Source organism: Filicampus tigris, chromosome 5 (genome assembly GCF_054856515.1).
Source record: "Filicampus tigris isolate MCC_2025a chromosome 5, RoL_Ftig_1.0, whole genome shotgun sequence".
In the NCBI taxonomy this organism is placed as follows: domain Eukaryota; kingdom Metazoa; phylum Chordata; class Actinopteri; order Syngnathiformes; family Syngnathidae; genus Filicampus; species Filicampus tigris.
The window spans coordinates 643,637-657,313 of NC_141221.1; the positions used below are offsets into that span (position 1 = coordinate 643,637).

General features: G+C 51.9%; 1 protein-coding gene across 2 annotated transcripts; it reads left to right on the plus strand.

The window, feature by feature from the left end:
• Positions 1–273: 273 nt before the first annotated feature.
• LOC147146754 (disintegrin and metalloproteinase domain-containing protein 9-like) lies at positions 274–13,094 on the plus strand. Of its 2 annotated transcripts, XM_086031915.1 has the most exons (24): positions 276–908; positions 2,124–2,224; positions 3,429–3,487; positions 4,084–4,162; positions 4,375–4,451; positions 4,570–4,765; positions 4,855–4,920; positions 5,043–5,114; positions 5,193–5,362; positions 5,436–5,517; positions 5,868–6,001; positions 6,070–6,241; positions 7,006–7,098; positions 7,168–7,272; positions 7,461–7,551; positions 7,652–7,757; positions 8,447–8,630; positions 8,726–8,806; positions 9,083–9,188; positions 9,925–10,072; positions 10,248–10,350; positions 10,857–10,886; positions 10,968–11,026; positions 11,203–13,094. In XM_086031915.1, exons 1-24 carry the CDS (start codon positions 803–805, stop codon positions 11,270–11,272), a joined length of 2,490 nt encoding a protein of 829 aa, XP_085888041.1. In that variant the 5' UTR covers positions 276–802; the 3' UTR covers positions 11,273–13,094. The 2 variants fall into 2 exon arrangements, with proteins under 2 accessions (XP_085888042.1, XP_085888041.1); XM_086031916.1 differs by lacking the exon at positions 10,857–10,886 and having other exon boundaries at positions 274–908.
• The last annotated feature ends 583 nt before the right edge of the window (positions 13,095–13,677 follow it).

The following is a 13,677-nucleotide window of genomic DNA, read 5'->3' on the forward strand; positions in this document are numbered from 1 at the left end:
GAAGCGCTTCTAGATAGTTTGGTATGGTGGTTTCCAGCAAATTTTGTCGTCAATAAGTACCCCTCGAAATGTACTAAGAATTTGTCTTGTTTATTTAAATGTATGTTTTACCTAGGTGACAATTGACAACAGACTAATTGTTTCTTAGTAAACGTGTACTTCCAATGAAAATACAAACAAAGAATCCGTTGCAAGGGGGATAGGAAATCTTATTTTGAAGACGCGTTCGGCAATGCTCGGGAAAGTGTGTTTGAAGAAGGGGTGTTTGCTCGGCTCTTGTCGGAGAAAATGAACGTGACGTCACATCAGGACCGGTTGTCGTCGTCGTCGTGTATTGGTTCGCCGGGCGAACGGTCGCCGAGGGGCACGTTTGTTTTTGCCTTCGGACAGACGCCAAAGGCCGCCAGGACGCGACGGAACGAACAGAAGAAGTCCCAAGAAACACCACGGGAGCTCGCGTCCACGTCAAAATCGCGCGCTCTGGATTGTTATAGGAGAGGGGGCGGGGGGGTTCTTCGTTCGGACGCAAACGTCGGTTCTTTCCGGAGAAGCCGAAGGTGACGTCACTTCGGTGGAACGCTGTCGAAGTGTGTTGGTTCGCGGGTCAAACGACCGGTTTGGTCCGCTTTCGAACGGACGCCCAAAGGCAACCGGGACGAAACCGCCCTGCTTGGACTCGAATGGCCACGCCGAGGGAGAACACGGCTGGGGGCGGCTGAAAAGTAAGCGACGCGCGGGCTCCCAGCGGCCGCCGACATTTCACGAAGAAGAAGGAAGAGGAGGTCGAGTCCGAAAGACGAATATGATGATGATGATGATGATGATGATGGCCGCGACTGGACCAAGACTAAAGCTGCTGGAAATCTGTTATTTTCTGCTTCTGATGACCGGATGTGGAGAAAGTGGAGGTGAGGACGGGGCGGAAGTGGACTGCGCTCACTCATGGCTGCTTTACACACACACACACACACACACACACACACACACACACACACACACACACACACACACACACACACGCCAGCAAGCAAGCCGCCCAGCGAGGTGAGAGCTTCTCGAATCTTCTTGGATGCTTAACTTCTCTCCGTTCATTTTGGATGTTTTTCATCCACCAGGAACATCTTTGCGAACAACTGGTTTGTCCGTGACGTGCGGCACCAACACACACAAATGCTTTGGTGTGCTAATAAGGCAGCATACACAAGCGGTTGACAATGTCAACATGTCAACACGAACACAAAGCACAAGCACGTGTGGCTTGCGCCCTTGGAATTTCCATTTGCACTCGTGGATGCAGCAAATCACTGACAATACACTTGACAATTTGGCAGCGGTGTAGTCCAACATCAGCCGAACATTATTATGTCATTATTATCAGACACAAATGCTGCAGCTCATCTTCCGTACTTTGCTAATGTTTTTGGGCTCAAATCTGCTCCAAAACTGAGCGAATGAGAACAAGGGCGTTGTTATTGTTGTCGGTTTGTCATTTAGTTTGGGTTTTTTCATCATAGTTCGTTTTTTATTTGGTTTAGACTTTGTTTTTTAATTCACCTAGTTTGAAATCGTATTTAGTTTAGACTTTGCTTTTTAATTCACCTAGTTTGAAATCGTATTTAGTTTAGTTCGTTTTAATTAGTGATGCTTTGATTTCCGTGCAAAAGTACGCGATCAATGTGTTTCGTTGCCGATCAGCCGCAGGTTTATTGCCACGTGCGCAGCTAAATGAGACAATTCTTCTCTGGGCATCAAACGGCAAAGGCACAGACCCTCGCCCCACCCGCACCCCCGGCCCCCAAAAAGTCGAACCTGCAACTCCATTTGAATCCAAAAGACACCCCTTTGAGCACCGCACTTGGCCTCAAAATGACAACGTTGGCGTTAGCCCACTGTCGTTCTCAGAGAAGGAGCCGAGACAGGCCCGCTCAGACAACTTGGTCTTTAAGCAGCTTAGCTTAGCTTAGCTTAGCTTATCTTTGCATATTTTAGCACCGCCTCACGCCTGGCAGGAGGTCAATGCTCTGTGTGTGTGTGTGTGTGTTGTGTTGTGTAACAATGTGTGTAGTTTGTGTGTGTGCTGGCTGAGCAAAGATGCTAATTGTGCTTTTGTTGGAGTCATTCAGAGTCCCAGCAGACGCGGCATCTGTCCTCCTATCAGCTGACGGTGCCTCGGCCAATCGGAGGCCGACCGAGGCCGGACGCCGATGGCTCGCCGCCCAATCAGGTGCAGAGATTTGACTCGTTTGTTGGCGTGTGTGTGCGCGCGTGCGTGCGCGAGGGACTGCGTGGCCTCTGAGCTCGGGAGCGCTCGGTCAGCAGACGCGGCCACATCCCGTCTCGCTTCCTGTCATTCCAACAACGACTTTCTGTCTGCAAGTTGTCGACGACGATGATGATGATGACGGTGACCATGAATATTTGACAGCACGACGTCATTGGCAGCCTTTCGCTTGCTTCTACGGGAGGGAGGATCTGCTATCTTCTTTCTGATTGGACATGACACACACATTCAGACGTACATCCACCAAATGGTCACACTTAACAACACACTCGTGCGAACACGCACAGACGCGCACACATGACAGACACACAGTCACACACAACAGAGACTCGTCCATCCACGCACACGTATAAAATAATGCTGCGTCAGCGTTTCCGCACGTAGCACATGCGGCATGAAGGATTGTGTTTTTCTGAATGCGTGCGTGCGTGCGTGTGTGTGAGAGATGTTGCGTGTAGTGATGAAGTGATACGTTTTTTTTTCAGGGCCAATACTGATTATTGGTAGTCAGGGAATCCGATAATCGATATTTGAAGCCGATTTTACTACACAGAAAAAAAAGGAGAAAGTTGGCGTCAAATTTTGTAATAATAAAACGGCCAGTTTCAAATGCCTTTAAGTACATTTTTATGAAACAGCTTTTGTGATTTGCTTTGCTTGTTAACATTATCTAGATCTGAGAAAATGGACAAGTCAGTTTTAAAATGTGAACAAAAGGTACGGCTGTTATGAAATGCGCTATATAGATAAAATTGTATTGTATTGTCTTATAAAGCTCAATGAAAACATACAATTGTATATCGCCTTAAAGTTTACAACCGTAAGAGTTTTACCCCAATTCGATGGACTGTAACACAAATGTTCGTCTTCCACATATCACTTATTGTCTTTGTTTCAAAGTTGAAAAACCAAAAAGTGCATCCTCAACAAAAAAGGCAGATGCCGATAATGGCCAAATATCGGCCTCGATAATCGGCCCGTCTCTATTTACGGGACACGTTCACACACTCAGGACGTTGTAACGAAGTCATCATGACGGAGACGGAAAGTCCAACACAAAATGGCCTCCGTGCACGTGCGCTCATGTGATCTGGTTTTCCTGGTGAATAAAAACACGTGCGTGTGTGCGTGTCATTTCCCGCCGCAGGTGTCGTACGTCATCGACGTGTCGGGACGTCGCCACGTGGTTCATCTGGAGCGGAACCGGTGAGTCGGCCTGTTGCGAAACACAATTGTGGGCTTTGTGTCAGGACTCTTTCAAGTGAGTAATCCAAATTGGGGGGGACTTTTTAAAAAAATTTTTTTTTATTCAAAAGATCAAATTTCTTTACAAAAATGTCAATATTCCAAAAATATCAGGCATATTTTTGGACCAAATGTTTCTGACAATGACTTTTTTCTTTTTTTTTGGGGTCATTTTTCCACAGAAAAAAAGTTGTGTTTTTCCTTGTGGGGCCGCATAGAGCACATTATTATCAAGAACATTTTCGAATCTTGAATCTCTCTATAACAAATGACTTTTGTGCGCTTTTTCTGCCGCCATCTCGTCCGAGACGCCTTAGCGCTCAGCGCAGCAATACGAGCGGCCGGCGTGTGGCCGCCACACGCGTTTTATCAGCATGTTCCCGCTAAGCGCTGATAAAAAGCGTCACAAGAGATTGTTAGCTCCGTCGTGCCGACCTCCAAGTTGAGGTTGTTTTTTTTTTTTTTTTGGTCCGTCTCCATTCAAACAAGCGAACGGCGTCAACTATGGTGGCGCCGCGCCGCACGTCATGTGACCTTGTGGCCGTTGTGCTTTTCAGGGGGCTGCTGTCCGCCGACTTCAAAGTCTTTACGTACGCGCGCGACGGGCAAATGGTCACGACGGCGCCGGCCGTCCAGGTACGCACGCGCGCACGTTACACGCCAACGCGCCTACACACGCGCGCACACACATTGGTTAAGAGCATCCAGCCAATGACAAATAAAAAGGCCCACACACTCAGGCTTCCAAGCGCACGTTACACACCCACACACGCACCACTTCCTGTATGGTTCCACTTGTGCCTCCTGCTGCTGGTCACTTATTGCTCCGTCTTCGCGTGTGTGCGTAGAATCACTGTCATTATCAGGGCTTTGTCGACGGCATGCAGGGATCGTCGGTGGCCGTCAGCGTTTGTAATGGCCTCAGGTAGGACGCGCACGTGCGAACACGCGCACAGACGCACGCCTGCATTTGCCGTTTGTTGTGCATATTTTTGTCAACTTGAGTTTTCCCATAATTGCGCTCATCTCCCGCCACGCGGCAGAGGCGTGCTGCATCTCGACGACGACAGCTACGCCATCGAGCCTCTAGACTCCGCCCCCGAACAGCACCTGCTGTACCGCCTACAGGATGTGACATCACAGCCTCGCGGATGCGGGACGCCGCATCACCACCACGCTCGCAACCACACCCAAAATGTGCACTTAGGACGCCCCTGGGAGAGCCACCAGCGCGCCAGGGTGACCGCACGCACGCACGCACGCACGCACGCACACATGCTGACACTCCTGCACACACTGAACATTCACCACGTGTGTGCGCTTTCCAGGTGAAGCGAGATGTTCTCCATCGCACACACTACGTGGAACTGCTGCTGGTGGTGGACAATGACAGGGTGACACACACACGCGCAGGCACACGCACGCACGCACGCACGCACACACACACACACACACACACACACACACACACACACACTTTGGCAAGGGCATCACGTGCGATTGTTCCTTCCACCAGTACAACGCCATGAGCAGGAACGACAGTGCAGTGCGGGAGCAGATGGTTCATCTGGCGAACATCATCGACGGCGTGAGTAGATGTGTGCGCGCCCGCACGCACGCACGCACGCACGCGCGCGCACTGAATGCTTTTTGTGTGCGTGCGCAGATCTACACGCAGCTGAATGTGCGCGTGGTGCTGGTGGGCCTGGAGATCTGGACCAAGCAGAACCTGATCAACACAGAAGGGGGCGCCGGCGAGGTGCTCAGTCGCTTCACCCAGTGGAGGGAGAAGGAACTGCTGCCTCGTCGGCGACACGACTCGGCGCAGCTCATCTTGTGAGTGCAAATGCCCGCGCCGAGGATGACGACGATGATGATGATGATGATGACCATGGTGATGGTGATGCAGGACAAAGAGTTTCGGCGACACGGCGGGCATGGCGTTTGTCGCCACCGTGTGTTCGCGAAGCCACGGTGGCGGAATTAACGCGGTACGTATGTGCAAATACGTTGGGATGATTTGATTCATTTTTTACTTTGATCACGCACATAACACACACACTTGCATGGAATGGCATACATACAGGTGACACACACACACGTGCAGCTAACAAACACGTCCGACGTACAAGACGTACAAATAGCACACGCGCGCGTGCCGGCGAGGCGTACATTCAGGTCAACAACACATACACGCACGCTAGTAACACACGTAGTGGTAACACGCACACGCGTACAAATAACACAAAGACATTGAACTAGCGCAAATACAGACAGGCAACTAGCACGTGTGCTGGTAACACTTACTGTTAAGCCTTTGTGTGCGCGTTCACAAACACAGTTCACCAACCAGAACGTGATGGCCTTCGCCTCCATCGTGGCTCACGAGCTGGGTCACAACCTGGGCATGAACCACGACGACAGCCGTGCCTGCAGCTGCCCCACGCAAGCGTGCATCATGAAGTCCGGCGCCACGTAAGACGCGCGCGCGAGCGGGCGACGGATGGCACGGCGTGACAGACGATGTGGCGTTGCGGCTTCAGAGGTTCCCGAAACTTCAGCAGCTGCAGCGCCGACGACTTTGAGAAGATGCTGCTGCACACGGGCGGCTCGTGTCTCCTCAACGTGCCGCGACCCGACGAGGCCTACAGCGCCCCCTACTGCGGAAACGGCCTGCTGGACTCGGGCGAGGACTGCGACTGCGGATCGCCACAGGTCTCGCCGCCGCTACTCGCCGCCGCTACTCGCCGCCGCTACTCGCCGCCGCTACTCGCCGCCGCTACTCGCCGTTACTGTGTCGGCATGTTACTGCGGGGCGCTGCGTCTCCGTCTGCGAGACCGCCAGCGCGCGCCTCTTGTCCCGTATACCGTGCCGGATGCGGTTGCGCTCGGGCCGGACGGACTATATGGCAGAAAACATTTTTTTTCGGACTTTCCCCTCTCCGGCAACCTCTTTAGTTTGCCGTTCCGTCGGCACTCTTTGAGAATCTGTAACTAGAGAGCCGTTCAACAATATGTGACGGACGCCTTTCAAGCAGTCCGCACTCAGCGGCGGAACGATAACAAGCAACACCATGAACTAGCTAGGAATGCGAGAGAGCAAAATAAACCCAATCAAGAGACCTTCACCTTCATCCTTTTCAAGTTGGGACGCTCGCCCGTAAGAATTCTTGTTATTTTGGCCACGTTCGCAAGATTGCTTGCGTCTTCGGTCCGGTGGCTGCGGCGCTCGTGAGCAGCAGCTCAGCTCACCCGCTAATGATAACGCACGTGTGTTTGTGCGTTCCACGCAACACTTCAAACGATCCGACGGCTCTGTTGCGTTGGTCCTTTTTCTTGCCTTTTTCTTCTTAGCCTGCCGACGCGCCTCGCGCGCGCGGGCTTCGTTTGGGCCGACCTTCCCTTGTCGCCTTCGGAGGCCGAGTAAGGGAAGGTTGCGAGAAACAATCAGCGGCTTGCGTGTGTATTTGTGACGGCAGGAGTGCGAGAGCGACCCCTGCTGCGACTTTGAGACGTGCAGACTGAAGCCAGGAGCCGAGTGCGCCACCGGCGAGTGCTGCTACGACTGTCGGGTACGCGAGTCCGCGCCCGCCGCAAATTGGGCCGCGGCGGCCGTCTGAAATGTGTGTGCGCGCCCGCAGTTCCGGCCCGGCGGCACGGTGTGTCGCGCCAGCACCGACGAGTGCGACCTGCCCGAGTTCTGCAACGGCTCCTCGTCCCTCTGTCAGAGCGACGTCTTTGTGCAGGTCGGTGCGGCTGCCCTGCGCGAAAATGTCTTGTGACCTTGCAAAGTTGCCTTGCCTTGCCTTGCCTTGCCTTGCGTTGATTCCCACGCGTGTGTAATCGCGTTGCTGCGCAAACGCGTGCGACTGCTGACGCGAGTGCCGACGCGAGTGCCGACGCGAGTGCTGACGCGAGTGCTGGTGTGTTCCAGAACGGTCATCTGTGTCGCAATCAGGAGGCCTACTGTTACAACGGCCGCTGTCAGCATGCCCAAGACCAGTGCAGGAGCATCTTTGGAGACAGTAAGTCACCCTGGGAAAAAAAACACACAAGACGAGAGCGACAGACAAGACAGATGCGCGCGCGCGCGCGCGCACGCGTGTGTGTGTTGCCACTGCGCAGAGGCCAAGATGGCGCCGGAGATCTGCTTCAAAGAGGTCAACAGCAAAGGCGATCGCTTTGGGAACTGTGGGTACCAAAACTATGGGTACAAAAAGTGTGAGAGCAGGTAAGCGGTACCGTCTCACACACACACATGCGGAGAGAGCGAGGCAGGAAAAGTGAGAGAAAATCAGAGCACAGGGAGGGAGGGAGGGAGGGTCAAAGAGTCACCGGAGGCACGGGGTGTCCGAAAGATGGGAAAGGTGAGAAGAGAAGTTGGAGGGCAAAGAGAGAACAAAGACAAAAGGGACGAGAGCAAAAGATCAAGAGATGGCAAAGACGGCAAAGGGGAAAGTGGAAGGGAGATGAAAGAGGAAAAAAACGAGTGCAGAAATTGAAGAGAAGACAGAGAGAGGGAGGTGGAAGAGAAAGACAGACAGACAGACAGAGAGAGAGAGAGAGAGAGAGAGAGAGAGAGAGAGAGAAAATCAGTGAGTGAGAGGAAACGGATGGGAAAAGAAAGAAAGCGGGAAAGAGGTGAAAACAAGATGGCAAAGAGAGAGAGGAAAGATGCATGGGAGAGAGAAAGCATCACAGCACGAGAGATGGAAAGACCGAGAAAGGCCGAGAGAGCGAGACGGTGAAAAGAGCCAACCAAAGCACAGAAAGACAGGAGGAATGGAAGGAAAAAGGGAGGGGGAAGATAGGCAGAGTGGAAGGAGGGAGACAAAGAGAAAAGCGCGCTGCTGCTCTCTTTTGCTGCCATCCGTTGAACGCCCCCTCCCCCCCCACCGCATACTCCCCCGCCCCCCACAGGAACGCTTTGTGCGGGAAGCTTCAGTGCGCCAACGTGCAGGGCGTCAAAGCCTTCGGCATGGATCCGTCCATCATCAGCACGCCCATACGGGGCGCCGTGTGCTCCGGGGTGGACTTCATGCTGGGCTCGGACGTGCCCGACCCCGGCATGGTCAACCAGGGCACCAAGTGCGGCCGGGACAAGGTAAAGCCCGCGCGGGCGCCCGCCTGCCCGCACCGCGCTGACTTTGCCGCTCTCTGCGCACTGACTTTGCCGCTCTCTGCCGCCGTGGCGTTCAGGTGTGCCTCAACTTTGAGTGTCGCAGCGCCGACGTCCTCAATTTCGACTGCGACGCCGACGTCAAGTGTCACGCTCGCGGGGTGAGGACAAACTGTACGGTACAGCCGCTACGTCGCGTCGTGCTAACAATGTGATACCATGCAATACAACTTTATTTCTATAGCGCATGAGTTGCATGCAAAGTAAATGAGGAAGGGCCATTTGAGATCTGAGCGGTAACGGAACCAATTCATCTCAGGGCACCCTTGGATCAAAACATTGATGCCCTGACCGCCCCCCTCCTTTCTCTCTCTCTCTCTCTCTCCCTCCAAACTCTCGTTCGTCCCTCCCTGTCTTTGTCTCCTCCCGTGGGTCAGGTGTGCAACAACAACCGAAACTGTCACTGTCAGGCCGGCTGGGCTCCGCCCTCCTGTGAGCTGGCGGGTTACGGGGGGAGCGTGGACAGCGGGCCCACCTGGAACGGTAAGTACCTCCCAGCCAGCCAGCGGTGCAGCCCATCACATATGTCACCGTTCGGATCGGATCGCGGATTTTGAGTCACCCCAATTTCCTTTGGCCAATCCGTTTGGCGTTTTTAGTGCCGAGCGACGATCGAAACGACAGCGCCGACAATGGATCTCGTGCCCGCTGCAGCAAAGGGGCCGAGACGACTACATCGTGCATTTAATTGTATCGCGAAAAGCATCTGCGAGGTGGCGGCGAAGGTGGCGCGTGCGCGTGTAGGCTTCTTTCCACACACATACGCGACATGACACCCGCGCCGCCGACATTGCTGACTTGTTTGCTTGGCGCGGTGGGTCCTCTCCTCCCAGCCGGGGGAAAAGTCAACGTCATCGCAACACGTGACATAACGGACCGATCACGAGAGAGAATGCGCGCCGTGTCGTCCACGATTTGTGACGTGTGCGCGCCATGCGTTGCAGACCAACAGGTCTCACGGCCCAATGCCTCGGGCACGGGGTGCAAAGCGGCGGCAGGAAGGAGTAGGAAGGAGCCTTCAATGTCAACGCACGCATTTTGATTTATTTATTGATTTATTTTCACCGACCATTCTGCAGATCGCGCCCGGTCCGAACCGTCGTGCTTGATCCGTACGGATCAAAGATGATCGGTCGCACCCTCCCGATGTTTGCTAGTTACTACTCTGGGTTATTAGTGGTTGTCATCTCATGTGTGTGCGTGCGTCTGTCCTCCGCAGACAAAGACCGCTCACTGAGGGACGGTCTTCTGGTCTTCTTCTTCTTGCTCCTTCCTCTGTCCGCGCTGGCCGCCTTTGCCTTCCTGCGTAGGAAGCAGCTGCCGCAGCGCCTCGGCCTCACACGCAGGCGGCGCTCTCGGGCTTACCGGTGAGTCAGTCCCTGCCTCTTCAACTATCGGCAAAAAAACAAAACCCAGCCGTCGACGCTTCGAGATAACGCGGTTGGCGGCGCGGCTGAGCTTTGAGCACGTCCGAGCCGTGCCGACAAGATGCTAAGATGCTAAACCCCTACCCCCCCCGCGCCCCCCGCCCATTTTGGCCAGGCCGGACGGAACGGCGTCAGCCAATCCCGGAAGAGGACCGCCTCCTGGGGCTCAGCCGCCTCATGTTGCCCGCGGCAATGCCAACGACGTCCTCAGAGACGCGGTATGTACACGCAAAGAAGTGTGTGCCGCTAATTGTGTCATGACAAAGGCGTGTGTCTGTGCTGCTTGTCTTCTTTTAAAGGTGTGCCTGCGTTTAGTAGATGTGACATTGCAAAGATTTCTGTTGCCGTTTTGAAAGATGTGCGAATGCCTTCAGGGCTCAGATAATGACCAATCATGGCTCAGCTTCAGGAAACAGCTCAGCCGTGATTGGTTGAAAAATGTGTGTCCGTCTCATTAGTTGTGTTGCTTGAAAGATATGTGTGTCCCACTCGCTGCATCATTACAAAGCACGTTTTACGAATCGTAGCGTCGCAAAACTACTTGTGTGTGTCAAACGTGTGTTTCTAGTGGTGCTGTTACATCCGTGTGTTACTAGTTGTGTATTTAAAAAAGAACCGTGTATGTGACCGGTTGCGTTGTGTGTACGTCACCAGTCGTGTGGTCGGCCAAAACGTGTTCCTGCTTGTGCATTTGTGTTCATTTCATTCTGTTTTTGTCATCCAGCATAACAGTCAGCTTCTGCCACCACACGAGGTAAAACGAAAGCTTGACAACACTGCGCCCGCTCCACCTGATGCCGTTGCGTAGCTGTGTGTGTAACCGTGTGTTGTTTAGGTGGTGGAGACAAGCCGGAGCGCTACCTCGTACGCCGTGAGGCCGCCGCCGCCGCCTCTGTAAGCGTCGCCACTAACACGCGACGTAGCACGTGTGCCGTTTGAGCATAGTAGTTAGCATAGCAGCTAGCCTGCGTGGTTTTTTATTTTTTATTTTGCTTTTCATGTCAGAATGCTCAAATGTTAGCAAAGCCCTTAGCATCACAGCTGGCCTCTGCTTTCTTTCTGTGTGTCAGAAAGCCCAAGCCATCTGCCGCAGCTCAGCCCCTGATGCCTCAAAGACCCGCCCCTCCGCCACCCGTATAAGCACCTTCTTCCGTACCGGGATTCCGCACGGCCTCCTCCAGGCTTAGCCCCGCCTAGCTATGGCCAGGAAGCAGGAAACCTTTGACTCAGGCGGATCTGGACGGACCGACCGAAAAAAAGAACTTGCTAGAAACCGTCCAATCAGACGTGATGAATGTAAGCGGCGGCATCACATAAGCAGCCGGCGCTGTGAGGAAGGCTGGCTACCTAGTACTTGCTGGCTAACGGCTAATAGCAACCAGGCCCGACTGCAGCTTCTTTCTGATTGGCGGCTTTCAAGACAGCAAAATCGAAACCACTCTGGTAGGAGGGCGGGGACTGCCATTTTTTGGGTTTGTTTTGTGTTTGTTTTTTTTTTTATGTTTACGGCAGTGGTCCCCAACCTGGCACCAGACCACTGGTAGCGGCCCGCACAGAGAACGACTCCAGGAGGGGTAAACGATTGATCAAAATTAAATGAGTAAGTTAACTTGATGATCCATTAGGATGGATGGATTAGTTGTAATTGATTCATTTCAAGAACTCTGAAGTAAGGTAGCACTGTACGGTGGAACCTCGATTTAAGGCTAGGCAAGACAACTTTACTCAACCCTAACTCAATGTGTTTTCAAAGCGTTTAAAAACAAAGATTTTAAGACATTTAAGTGGTAGTTTGTCAAAGTTGGTAGTCAGAAACGCTAACGGAAGCCCGTTTCAAATTCTAGACGGACCGGCCTATAGGCGATGACAAAAAGGCGGATAGACTGTCGACGGAAGGGTACCCCGGCTCTGGGCGGAAGGCGATAAACGGACTGCCACCTTGTAGTCAAATGCCCAGCTCTGTCAGTTAGACCATCAGAAATCTGTTGTTCCGTCAGTTGGTCGCCCAAAAAAAAACGTCAGAAAAACGGACTAACAGTTCCTCACTGACTTCCGTCATTGGTCAGTCCGTCATTTTGAAAAGGTGTCCCCTCATCTGTCAGCAAAACGGGCATCCGTCAGTCTGACGGTCTGTTGATCTTGCCAGCAAACAACAGGATCTAATGGACTTGGCTTGCTCCACGTGGGCATTTTGAGTTCTCTGGATGTTGTCCGTTCAATCCGGAGTCCGCTGGTTCCGTCCGTTAAATCCAGGTTGGGGACCGCTGGTTTCCGGGAGGGAAGCTCTCTGGGCCACTCGTCTACACTGTCATTGGAATGTCGAATGTCTCAAAATGCTCTCTGGTTTGGTGCGGTTGCTTCGACGACATCGCTGACCTCGAATGACATCCCGCCGCCAAGCTGTCCCGACCCCTCGGATAGGACAAAAAAGTGCCAGAGTGTTTTATGGATGTGGGCGATGTTCATGTTGAGGTTTTGTTTCAGCAGGGACCCTTTACCACCACCACCACCATCATCCTCAACCGCCCGCTGTGGGCTGTTGGCATTTTTCGCCGCTTACACAAGCTGCCATTTCTCAACCTGGATGACGTGTTTTGATTTGAGTGACTTTTTAATATGCTCTTTTATTCAAGGGACTGGGTGTGAATCTGATATTCTTATTTGTGTGAATTGGAGAGAGAAAAAAATTGTTGTATTTTGTTTCCCCCCGCAGCTGACATTAAATTTGACTGCGTTCAAGCTATTCAAATATATTCTTGGTCCACTGTTAACGCAAATGTTCCCCTAAACCACAAAAATGTCATTGCAAATCATGCTTTTATTTCTCATTAGTCAATGGAACCAGGTGCTACTTTGTTAGAAATGACAAAGAGTGTCATAGGATTTGACTTTCTTTCCAAAACAATCGTCACAGGATGCCTGAATAATGTTTGCTCATAAAGAATGATCGCTTGCAATTGAACCAAGGGCCTCATCTTTATTAGTACATAGACACAGCAGCATTAGCTGTACTAATTCGGTATACTACTCTACTTCGCCATATTATTTCCTGTAATTGGTGATTTTTAAAACGAACCTTTGAACTATGGCTTTAAGAACTAAATACTCGTTTGTCTCTTTTTTTAATTGAGGATTTATGATACAGCACATAGATCAGGTGATCCAATAACATCATTTACACACATGCTCAACAATAAAACAACAAAGACCTAAGAATTTCGGAATGAATACTATTGATCAAAATGTGGATTTACTATTCAATCCAGAGACTTGAAATGATTATCTGCCTCAAGCAAAAAAAATTCAAATCACGTTGTTGAGTTCAGAAATGTACATTTATGAATGTGAAACTTCAACACTCGCTTCTGTCACTGCTGTGGGAGCGCACTGCGTCGTAGCATCAACGCCGTACGTCAAGTGGAGAGACGGCAACGTTGTCGCTTAGCTTGGTGAAAATTACCTCCTACTATTCTAGATTATGTATTTGCATATTACACACTGTGGTACATAGCATTGATCTTGAATTCAAGTTTAAAAAAAGGTTA